Here is a 13121-nt window from a genome sequence, read left to right on the forward strand (position 1 = left end):
ACTGTCCTGCTTCAAAACTACCAAAGCAGATGAGATAAAATGTGCTATAACTTTTTCCTTGGATATTATGGTGTGTACCTGTAAAGTTATCCTCGGTCATTTGCAAACAAGCTGTCCAGGAAGTGTACTCTGGCAGGCCAGCTATTGGAAGGGCAATAATGCCACCTGGAAGGGCTACTTGTGAAAATGACTGTGTTGCTTCAGTTTTGATCCGAGTTAACGTACCCAGGACACTCAGGACCAGCTCAAATGCAACATCTCTTTACAGACTTCTTTTATCTTTTTCTGAACCCCTTCCAACTTATCAATATCCTTTTCCAAGCATTAGCACGGGAGCTGAACAATATTTCAGTGATGCTCTTGTTAATGTCTTACACAGTGGTAACATACCTCAAATTCTAGTGAAGTGTATCCTACTTACATGAATACTGGATAACAGCATAACTCACTTCACTGCATAATATATTACTAGTCCCAACTTGCCACCTATTGTCTACCTTATAGCTAATTCCAGTTATCTGCAATTGGATAAATAAGTACAGAGTATCTTTCACCATGTACTTCTTTGACTTCATTGTGCCAGAAATTAGCAATCTACAGTCCTTAAAACTGATGGACCCAACCCATATCAGCCTGGGGAAATGGGCAGTGCACAGCTACACTGAGCCACCTGTCCCCTCTACAGCTTTCCCTTGCTCTATCAGTGGCAAGGCTAAGTGCTTGTAACTTCCAACTCTTGGCAAAACAATAGCAGAGTGCCAGGCACAAGCTCTAGCCTGAAGCAGCAAAATGTCCTACTCTAGTTAAACTGCCTATTTTCTAACTATGGGGACTTTTTACCATCTTTAATTTTCCCTGAGGCTGAGGAGGGGCATGTGCACCCAAAAGCTTGCAGAAAAAGATACTTTTTTTGCGATTTCTTATCTAGTCTAATAAAAAGTATCATCTCTGAACCAAGAGTTCTAGAGTTTTGCATTTCTAGTAAATGTAACTATATCTGTCTACTCTGTAACTAATTGCACCCCCCTATACCAGAAAGAGTAAAGGGAAAGCAGCCCTCAAAAGGCTACCATTAGAAAACTGGAAAATAACAGGAGCTAGACAGTTTCATGGCAGTTCTCCCCTTTTTCAAAATTCTAATCATTAGCTCCCAAAGTGGGTATTGCAACCCTCGAAAATGAGGGGACCATGTCAGTTTCAGGAATGTGGATACTGACATGCCGGCAATGACATGACAGTGCTGTGTACTTATTAAGCATTGATTACATTACATTGAGATAAATGCATAGCCTTTTTTCAGTCCTGAGGCTGTATTTCAGCAGAGCACACAATGTACAGAATACTCTACTTAGAACTCTTTCAATTGCTCCCAACCAATGTTACACATTGAGTGCTTGTGTTTATTTGGTTTTCCAGTCCTCAGATGAGCCAAAACTATCCAAAATTCTTTATCCAGTAAGTGTACCAGTTTTTCCTCCATTTTATGCCCTGTAGTGATCTGGTATAATGCTAATTTTTTTAATCAATTTTTTTCTAATACCAAGTGTATTAGAAGTCATCAGTGAAAATATACTTCCCACCCACTCTCGCAATCTCATCAATACTAATTTTGCCTAAGAAGGCTAGCTTTCCAGAAAACCAAGCTGACCAGCATTAGATATAGCACAATTATGCAATTCCTTAATGTCTGTACCCTGTACTAGCACCAGCACCATGGTTTTGCCCACAATCACATGTAAAACTAACCAGTCTTTGAACACACAAGTTGATATGCTAACCATTTTTTAAATGACACAATAGTTTTTCTCCAGTTTTCTGCAATCTCCCCCATTTTTTGTGATTTGTATAATATCAGTATCAAAAGTTAAGAGTTTAATTGGCTCTCCTTAAGACTTTTAGGCACAGTTACCCAGCCAATTTAAAAATCAATTTTATATACAAGATCCAAGGACATCTAAGCTAAAAAATCCCAGTACCCTACCACCTGAGAAATCAGATTTATCACTTGGGTGTGGCTGAGATAGCCCCTCCATTCTTATCTTTTTCTACTACCTCTAAAATAATATATTTAATTCCTCAGATGGTAGGGAAGAGACGACATACTATTATTTCAACTCTGCAGTTATTCCCTAATAGTAAAGGCAATTAATTGGTCAACAAAGCAATAAATGAAAACAAAACTAGATTAAATACTTATTTAATAGCGTGCTCTCCTCCTGTTCTTTTCCCTCTGAAATACACAGTAACTAAACAAGCTGAATTTCAATGCATGTAAAATAAAATCAGGTCAAGTACATAAGGAAAGACATTTGCATGATGAATCTGATGGTTTATTATATTTAGAATATTAAATAATGTTGCCTTAAGGGAGATATCATTAACCACAACTCTAATAAAAAAAAAGTAAATCCTTAGTAGAAAAAAGGTAACAACTCCCAAATGAATACACTAGTAATTGTCTAATGGGTCTCTGCTAAAATTAAGCACAAAATAGTTCAGCACAAGAGGTTTATAAATGTGAGCAGAGTTACAAGAGCCAATTCTAACTTTTATTCACTGCAGACCCATCAGTTATGTGTATTTTTTAACCTTTAAAGTTGAAATGTTAACTTATCACCAGTTAATGAATTTGCTTTTTCCTTTCACCAACATCCATCAAAATCTAGGTATTGCCTCTGTTAATGAACTGGAATTACCATTTTCAGAGCTACCAGTGAAAGTATCATCACTTTCTTCTCTGGCTGAATAAACTGGAAGCAAGAGCCAGAACTGAGTATTGCCAATTATGGACTTCAGCCAGTAAATTTGGGAGTTAATATGTTTCAAGAGAAACCACTGCTTGTCTTTATTGCCCCCCACTGGCAGGCTGATTTATGCAAAAGGATAATGCCTATTTGAATGTTATAATACACGGCTGTCCAAGTGGCAGCCCACAAGGGGTTAATGTGTGCTCTCCCCCTCCCACCTAGGCTCTCACCTGGCCTTTATTTCCCCACACTGCTCTGGCTGCAATAGCAGCTGAAGTCTTCAGGCTCCTTCCTCTAACTGCTGCTTCTTACCCTTGCCTTAGGGGCAGAGCAGCACAGGGAGCCAAGACATTAGAGACATTTATATCAGAGTAAAAACAGAACTTTATATTTAAACATGGTATAATTTGGTCCAAGAGATAAAAAGCAATGGCATGCAACAAACCTGGTGCAAAGGAATTTCCATCCACCACAGATAAACCATTCTAAGCCTCTCTTTCTCTGAGAAACTCTGGCTCTTGGTAAAGTATGATAATCACTTTCATCATTTTCAAATCCTTCTTCTGACATCATTAATGGCATTTCATCCAAATGGGAGGACTCATCTTCCACTTGGTACCTGGTATAGTTAAATAAAAGCAAATGACATAATAGTACAAGAAGTGTATTGATAGTATAACAAGGTGATGAGTTTCAGATTTCACAAGGAATTCCATATTAGAAAATGGTTTCAATATAAACACATGATGTATTTTTGTTGCAAACACACAAACAACTTGAATCATTTCAGTCTGAGTAAAGACAGGTAAAATACAACCTTCATATTTAGAGTGGCACACTGTGTAGTCTGCAAGTAACTATTGAACCTGTATTCCAGGGGTGGCCAACCTTCAGCACAAGGACCACAAGGCAGCATAGGCAGCCACTAGATGTTGCACATGGCAGATAGGGAAGGGTGACAAGCAGCATAATGGCAAATAAGGCATGAAAAAAAGCAAAACAGCAAACTAGGCAGCGAACACAGGAAAGGAACCAGAAAGCAGAGCAGCAGTTCAGACAGGGAGCAGAAAACAGAGAAGCAGCACAGGCAGAAAAAGAGGATCAGAGTGGCACTTGGGGCAGATGTAGGGATAAAGTGCTGCACATGCCAAAAAAGCTTGACCCCAACTGTTCTATTCCTCATTTGATAAAGCAACAAGTATGTTTGAAGCTCCAAACTACACTTCATCTTAGGCAAAAGGCTATATCCAACTTCACCCTTTCAAAGGCCCATTCAAAAATTCTCTAGACTATGCATTTTTAATGTTCAGCAAAATTATGCAAAATTCCGAGGCAAATAGTTAAGTCACATGTCTGTATGAAGAGCAAGCCACACACATCTATCTGTAAGGCTATAAGATAGGGCTTCATTAGCCACTTTCCAACTAAACACATACCATTCTACTATCTCAAGTTTTTTAAGCACTTGTGCTGACCTCCAACTTATTCCTTTACTATCACCTTTTAAGTCTTAAAGCATTTAATGGAAAAGTACGTTTATTACAACTCTTCTAAAGCGACAGTCAGCAAGTTACAAAAAAACACCCCTCTGCAACCTACCAAAAGTATGTTAGGAAAGCCATTCTAGTCACTGCTAGAAATGTTCAACATTGCAAAATATTAAAAGCATAACACCGACACCTAACCCTGACATTGATATCAAAAAGGTTTGTGCAATTTAAAAGGAAACCTGATAAAATAGTAAGTAAAAAGTAAAAATTCTCTCTTCAATTTCCTTTGGCTAAAAAAACCCAGAGTGGCTAACAAATTCTGAATTTCAACAGATAACTCACAATCTTTGCTAACTAATCTAATCCCTTTTCTCAAGGTTGGTTTTACAAATGACGTATTCAAAAATAATCTTTTTAAGTACATAGATACAAGTAATTCTAACCAAGAGTATTATCAACCTCTACAATACATGTTGGGAAGAACACAGTATAAAAGGCAAAAATACTACGAATATAATGTGCAGCAGAGATTGGATGCAGGAATGTTTACCATGAAAAAAGTAGGATGTTACAATCAATTGAAACATTTGAAGAAGAACCAACAAGAACTACATTTTCAAAAATACAATTTGATACTATACTTGGATTTCTTTGACAAAAATAGTCATGCAATGGAGCAGCCTCACAATATAGCACTCAGACATATAATTTTGACACTACACCACACAGTAATCCCTAACCATATGCTAGGGAGTGTTCTTCTGCACCTGCTTTGAAGCATTTGTCACTAGTTACTGTCAAAGGACCAGTTACTTGACTTGACTTACCACTGGTCTGAACCTGATGTTAATTCCTAAGTGGTAATAAAAAGAATGCGTGTGTGAAGTCAGATTAATTTTAGTACCTTAAACTTAATCTATCTGAAATAATGCAGAACACTAGCCCTGTTCAGGGAATATGTTGATATCATATTTCAAACTGGCAACTTTCCCCATTTCTGTTGCATCAAGTTTCTCAGAAATGTATGTTTTCATAACAACATGTGCATACAGCTTATATAAATGTTCCTCAAATTTTATGAGGAACATTGGGGAAAACATTGGGGGAAAAAAAAGCTTTCTAAGAGAAGGGTGGAACAGCTCAAAAGACTTTTAAAAAAGGTATAAAAACCATGTAAAAATATTGGTTTTTTTAAAGAAAGATTTTTTCCCCCAATTCAGATTGTTTAAAGAACCCAATTTCATCTCTGAAAAACAGACATGTAATACATTTAACAAAATCATGATATGCAACTGCAATCTTACTAGAGACAAATTCAACAGATATTTTTTCTCCTAAGAGTTGCATCTAACTTTTGTTGGCTTAAAAATACAATTGCTAACTAATGAAATACACTATCAATAATCTATGGATGTATTCTTTTTTAAGTACCTACTTAAAAAATAATATATATTCTCTTCTCATGTTACAAAGATTTAAAATTTTAATAAATTCAGATTATCTTCTACTTACTCTATTTTGGAATGTTAAAATAAATTATATAGTAATATAACTAGCTTATGAAAGTATGAAACTGTCCATTTAAGCTCTGGGGTTCAGTAAAATAACTAATCATACTTAAACTACTTAATTTACATTTCATAGCTTATAATCCCTCTTGTTTAAACTTTACAACTATTACTTCATCAAGAAGATTTTCTTTTATTACAGAATTTATCTTTTACAATGCAATTGTTCTACCATTATATCATCCAGATAAATAATAATTATTTATTTGGTTACATTATCATAGTATTGATAGCAACACGTCACAATCTCCAAAAATACTTTTTTGTCTATATAGAGTAAAAAAAGAAGGAAAAGTCAACTTGTGAAGAGAATACAGTATATCTTATTAAGAATGACAATTGTTTTTATATATGAAGAAGCATCAAAGAAAACAGTGTTAGAATCTTCCTTGAAAGAATAATTTAAATTTAAACACAGGAGTATTCTGGGAAACAATCCAATTTTGAGGTGGAGGAAGATAGATTTTTTAATTGTTTATTACAAAAAATATTAAAAACAAAAAGGTAAAAGTGCAACAATGAACAGCTCTCCCAAATGCTAAGCCTGAAACACTTGTCAGCAACAAAAATACAAGGTCAAAGATTGAAACCCCCTCCCTGACCACCTTCACTGGATGACACGTTTAGGATGAGCTGTCCATCTTCCACCTTACAGAGTGCTGCCTCGATGGTCCAATGTAACACAAACTGATCCACATTTTATTGTAAGATCAAATGTACAACTAAAATGTGACGCCTGCCTGGACCAAAAAGCAGCAAAGTTGGAGGGTATCATTGGAAGCAACCCCTGCGAGCCAGTTACTGTGATTTTTTAGGGTCACCATCTTGGCCTGATGCAGCAGGAAACGGACAACACAGATCACACTCCTTTCAGCTCCTTGATATGGGATAGAGAAAATGTGCATAGTCTCAGAGAAGTGCAAGTCCAAGTGCCAAAGAGGGCTCCAAGACAGTAAAGAGTAGCTGCAGCTGAGAGTAGCCCAAGAAGGCACGGACAAGACTCTCCATCACCTCCTCCTTGCAGGAAGGACAGACCACAAATGCTGCCAAGTCTAGGTGGTGGATAAAGGTGTGCATGGCCAGGGACCCATGCAGCAGCTACCACTGGAAGTCACCAATTCTCTTGGCAATGCATAGCTTGTATGGGATGTGCCAGGCTGGGTAGGATTACTCTAGTGTTGCTGCCACTAGGCACCGCCTCTAAGTCATGTCAAGGCATGTACAGCATCTTCCCAGACAGGATCTCAAAACAGATCCCACTACTGTTCTACCTGGACACAGACAGGAACAGCAGGGTATCAGGCCTGTTACTCATTGATGTCCATAAGTGAAGAAACAGGCAGTGCTGAAAGATAAAGTGTTTGTGGGGAAGGAGGGAGGTTGTCTACTGAGCCACCATTGGGGAGGACTCGTCACGTGCGGAGGTGGTCCACCATGGCAAGCAAGTGCATCTGTGGGGAGGGCAAATTTCGTTTCAGCCAAGTGGCATGAAGCAAAGCAGACAGAGTGCAGGCCTGGCCGGTCAGCCAGGGCTTTCTCTGAGAGCCAGGTAGACTTTATGCTTTTAAGCTCATGGTATACAACTGGACAAGAGAAGTGATGAGGCTTGCGGGGGCTCAGCTTGGTGCTTCCTCTATAAGGATGAAAGTATTTTTAAATGTTTATTATACAAATATAGGGGTGGCCCTCCGAGGGGATGAGCATGAAACACTTGTCAGCAACAGAAAACCCCATATCTCCAGAGATTGAAAACCTCTCTGACATGCCCCTTATAGGGTTACACATGTAGGACCAGCTGTCTTCCACCTTGCAGAGCACCCACTTGATGGCTCAGTGCAACACAAACTGGTCCATGTTTTGTTGCAAGATGGAGAGAGAGAGCACGTGCAAGACATGCCCAGCTAAAACTCAAAACTACTATTGTAAACATGATAACATTTACAGAATGAATGGATATCTTAATCATAATCATTTTATGAAAGTTTCATGCCATCATATTGTAAATAAATATTTTCCTCAATCACTTTCTATCTAGTTTTGCACTTAAAATTAGGCAGCTTCACTGAGTACTGAAGATAATGAATATAAGCATCATCATGTTTAGTAACCTTGACTTCAAAATGCAGCCTCTGAACTGGCAAGCAATTTATTCTATTGCAAAAGCAATTTTCCTATTGTGTCAGAAAATTTTACTTCAGTATTTAAAAACAATAAGATAATGAATAATGGATTTTTCATAGCCAAGATGAGGACAAAAATCTATGTCTTTGTTACCTAGCCATCTCGCATACTTAATTGCCTGAAGTGCTGATTTTTCTTGAGTGACAAACCAATTAAGTATAATCCTAGAAACTTTTATTAAAATAGGGGAGCACTGAAAGCAACACGAACAAAGAAACAAGAATGGAAGACATCAAAACTCACAGCACGGGTGCTACTAAATCAGGTATGAAGACAAGTATCTTGACAAAAATATGGCTTCCTAAGGAAAAAGAACATTAATATTAAACAACTCTCAACAAAACCTAAACTACTGTAAGGAATATTATTTAAATAGATTTAAGTAAAAAGAAACTGAGTACAATACTTTTAAATTAACTTTTGATATAAACATCTGCTGTGAAAATTATACCTCTGTTTCTTTGCATCACCTGTATCTATATCATTCCAAATTTGATGGCTTTTATTGCATTTTTAGCAAATCTCTAGCTTTTACTTAGTAACATTTCCCTGTTGAAATCTTGTCTACATAATAAAATTCCACAGACCTGTTATTCATGTAACAATTTCACAGAATAATATTAAGAAAATGTAGGGGCTGTATGTGCTGCAATCATCAAAACGACTACAGTGCAGTGTAGAGGTACACAATCTGGCTTCCCACTTAGCTAATTTGGATACCAACAGCAGTCAATCTGTGGCAGCACAGAGCCCATGCTGAGCTTCATACTGTCACAGGTCAACTACTACTTGAGGTATAGCAGCACAGCTCCCTGCCCAGGGCAACTGCGTAGCACTCAAGGCACTGCGGCAATGGCTGCTTTTGTGCTCCCAACAAAGGTGGTGGCCAGGGCTGTCCTGGTCATCGTCACTCAGTTACACTACTGCTGTGATTGCTAGCCAAGCTAACCAGTTTAAAGCTAGCTTGGGTATGTCAAGTTACTACAACCCCAGTCATAAATGTCATAGATTTCTAGGGTCGTAAGGGATCTATTAGATCATCAAGTCCGAACCCCTGATTTAGGCAGGAAAGAGCTCTGGGGTCAAGTAACCCCAGACAGATGTTTATCTAATCTCCTTGTGAACACTTCTGTGACTATGAGCTAGATCAGGGGTTTTCAACGTTTTTAAATAAGTATACCCCTGGCAGACCCTTTTTTAGTAAGTGTACCGGGGTAGGGGTGGCAAGCACCCAGACAATGAGTTGGGGGGGGGGGAGGATGAGGGGGTAGCGAGCAGCCAGACACAGAGTGGGGGCATGGGGCAACGGTATGGGGTGGTGGCACTCCATCCCCACCTGTCCCCACATACCCCCTGGGACTTTTCAAAGTACCCCCAGGAGTACGTGTACCCCCAGTTGACAGCCCCTGAGCTAGATCAGTGATGCTTGAGCTCCAGCCTACAGGGCTATGTCACCCAGTCCATGGGTCTCCCCACAGCTCTGGTGTAACCAAGAGCCTAGGGCTCTCTGGTCCTTTAAGGCAGCGTTTCCCAACCAGTGTGCACACTGGTGTGCCATCAGACATGAGCAAGTGTGCCACAGAATTTTGGAAAAGTCTATCTGCCTGTTCATAATACTCTTGGGGGGTATGGTATGGCTCCGGCCACCGCTGCACACCCCCTCCTCCCCTGCTCCACGGAACGGCAGCAATGCAGGGTGGTGGGTAGCTGCGGCAGCCATATTATCTGTTAGGGGCAAGGGGAGGGGGTAGTATCCTGCAATTTTATTTTTTTTATTTATTTTTTTTTAAATGTAAGCGTGCCATGGGATGGAAAAGGCTGGGAAATGGTGCTTTAAGGGAAAAGCAGCCCAGCAAGGGAGCACTGCAGGGCAGGCAAGGCGCAGCAGCTGCAGGCTGTTGGGACAACAAGGCAACTGGATTGATCAGCAGGCACCTGCAAGCAGCCCAAGCAGTCTGCTGACTGGAAGGGGGCAGGACCTTGGGAGAATTTTAGCCTGAGGCTTCAGCTAGCAGGCTGGATAAAAATCAACAATTAAATAAAACAAACAAACAAAAAAAAAGCCTATACAGTTTTCATTTAAGATATGTTAGAACTCAAAAATATCATCATGGAATAGGGATTCTAACGTCTAATTACCATGGTATACAGGTTGATATAGTGTATAATGATGACCACGTGACATCACCTGAACACAGGAGCTGAGGTGGATATCTTATTTTTGAACTTCAAGAAAGCCTTTGACCTTGTGTCCCATGATGTCCTTATGGAAAAATTGGGGAACCACAGCCTCAAGAATTTCACAGTCCGATGGCTGGCTCTGTGGGTGGACCCCAGAGAGTGATATTTCATGGAACCAAATCAGCATGGTGCATGGTGACCAGTAACGTCCCCCTGGGGTCCATTCTCAGACCTGTACTCTTCAATGCATTTATAAATAATCTGGAGTCTGGTGTCAGAAGCAGACTGGCTAAATTTGCTGACAACACCAAACTATGGCAAAGTGCGGTCACCCTGAAGGACAGGCTAGCAATCCAAGCCGACCTCAACAGGTTTGCATCAAAATCTGATGACATTCAACACTGAGAAATGCAAGGTTCTCCACCTAGTGAGAAAAGCCCCACAGCACACTTACAAGCTCGGCAGTGCTACACTCGCTAGCATCACAACCAAAAGAGACTTGGGGGTCATGACTGACCACAAGATGAACATGAGCCACCAACCAATGTGATGCCACAGCCGGCAAAGCAAACCAAACTCTGGCTTGCATCTACCAATGCATTTCAGCTAGACCCAGGAAGTCATCCTCCCACTTTACTCAGCCTTGGTGAGACCACAGCTGGAATGTTGTGTCCAGTTCTGGGCTCTACAATTCAGAAACAATGTGAAGAAGCTTGAGCGAGTCCAGAGGACAGCCACGCAAATGATTCGAGGACAAGAGAGCAGGCCTTATGAAGAGACGCTTAGACACATGAGACTCTTCAACCTAGAAAAGTATAGGTTCAGGGGTGACTTGGTCACAATCAAAGTACATAAAGGGTGTGCACCAGGGCACACCATGGGAAGACAAGGTCCAGTGGTCACAAACTCCTGGAAGACCGTTTTAGGCTGAACATAAGGAAAAAATTCTTTACTGTCCAAGTCCCCAGGGCCCGAAACAGACTCCCACCAGGGGTGGTGCAAGCACCTACTCTGGATCATTTGACCCCTGCTGACTTCCTGCCCTTTGGGCAGGGGGCTGGACCCAATGATCTTGTGTGATCCCTTCCAGCCTTAGTGTCTATGAAATCTGTAAGTCGACCCCCATTTTTCTGATCCAAAAAGTTATGTCATATTTTATACCGGATCCACGGAATTCTTAACTTTTTGGATCAGAAATATAGGGTTGATTTATACTGGCCCCTGCATGCCCTCACTGTGGGCCAGGCCCCTGGGGGGAGGACACAGGCTGCAGTGCCACTTGCAGGGGATGGGGCTGGGCTCGGCTGGTGCAGCACAGGCAGTGCTGCTCACAAGGATGGGGCTACACTAGCCAAGCACCAAGCCCGAATCTGGCCCTGGCCCCTGAGAGCAGCACAGCCTGGACCATGCCAACCAAACGAGTGCCAAGCCCGGTCCCATCCCTGCAAGTAGCACCAGATTTGGTGCTCAGCTAGCACAACCCCATCCCTTGTGAGCGCACTATGAAGGTGCTGCTCAGTCAGGCACTGAGCCCGGTCCTGTCCCCTGTAAGCTACGCTGCTGCCTGGGTCATAGCAGCCAAGAGTTGAATCTGACACCACTCGCAGAATATGGGGCTGGTGTGGCCCAGGCAGTGCTGCTCACAGGTGATAGGCTCAGCACCCAGTCAAGCAGCATCTCCATAAGTGTGCTCGCAAGGCCTTGCCAGCTGTGTACCAAGCCTGGTGCCCAGTGTCTCCATAGTGACAGCAAGGCTTACAGGCCTTGATATGGTGTATAAGTTGAGGTTGAATTTTAAGAGTTAAAAATTGTGCTTCAAAACTCAACTTACACACTGTAAAATAAAGTATATACTAGGTGAGACAATATATACATGTAACCTTTTTGGAAAAAAAATTATGAATAGGTCACAACAAGCCATGGACTATATTAGAGGACCAATCTTAGTCCCACCCCTAACCCCTGACCTTTGCCACTACAAGTCCCTCCCCTTGCCCCCTGGAAATTATTCTTTTTGGGAAGGGGGGTTGCCATTTTAGAACCAGAAAAAAATGAATAAATAAATCATACCCTAAAAGTCAAACACCTACTATAACATACTTTAAATTGTATTACAAAAAATATTTTTGTTGCAATTTGTGTTTGCATACTGTATATGGAAGTGATTGCATAATAACTCAAAAATAAATTCTTAGACTTGTATATTGAGGGGGGGAGGAAGGTGGAGGGTGGATGCATGTGTATGGCGGGGGTGTGCATTGTGCGGGGGTTGTGAAGTGGTGTGGCTGTGCATGTGGGGAACATGGGGTATAGTAGCAGGCTATGAATGTGGGGGTTGGGGGGGTAGGGTGTGGGTGTGTGATTTTTTGGGGTGTAAGGGACAGTGGGGGGAGGTGTGGGAACTCCCCTACACTTTCCCCTCAAAGGCACACCAGCAGGCATTGCCACTCTGGGTGCTTGGGCCCAGCAGCATGTGGCTCCGGGCAGCACTACATATGGCAGCAAGGGGTGCAGTCCCCACTGAGCCATCTCTATCACTGGTGCTCCCCACCACACACGCACAGGTCCCACACTCATGCAGCACGAGAGGGAAGCCCCAGACACTGGAGTTGGCTGCCATCCCCTCCCCCTGCTACAGGTCCAGGGACAGGGAAAGCAGCTGGCTCCAATGTGTAGGTCTTCCCTCCCTTGCCACATGAGTGCAGGGGCTCCACGTGTGCAGCGGGGAGCATCAGCAATAAAGACTGCTTGGCAGGAGCTGCACCCCTCACTGCGATGTGCAGTACTGGCTGGTGCCGTGCACCAGCAGCTGTGCTGAGCACAAGCACCCCAACCACCCCTGCCTGCTCCTGCTGGAGCTGTACACCATGGGGAGAGTGTGGGGCACGATCCCCACACTCCCCCCCACACTCACAAGCTACTAACCTGTACTCTGCACTGCTGCCGCACCCCTG

General features: G+C 41.8%; 1 protein-coding gene across 2 annotated transcripts in view; it reads right to left on the reverse strand.

Annotated features, from left to right (window-relative positions):
• ATP9B (ATPase phospholipid transporting 9B) overlaps positions 1 to 13121 on the reverse strand; it is a 327984-nt gene that overhangs the window by 276650 nt on the left and 38213 nt on the right. For both annotated transcript variants that reach the window (XM_090039540.1, XM_090039541.1), the window contains exon 2: positions 3193 to 3366. In XM_090039540.1, coding sequence (XP_089895666.1) covers positions 3193 to 3366 — 174 coding nt within the window. The remainder of the gene's footprint in view (positions 1 to 3192; positions 3367 to 13121) is intronic.

This window comes from Crocodylus siamensis, chromosome 3 (assembly GCF_052110815.1).
Source record: "Crocodylus siamensis isolate JL-2025a chromosome 3, ASM5211081v1, whole genome shotgun sequence".
In the NCBI taxonomy this organism is placed as follows: Eukaryota; Metazoa; Chordata; order Crocodylia; family Crocodylidae; genus Crocodylus; species Crocodylus siamensis.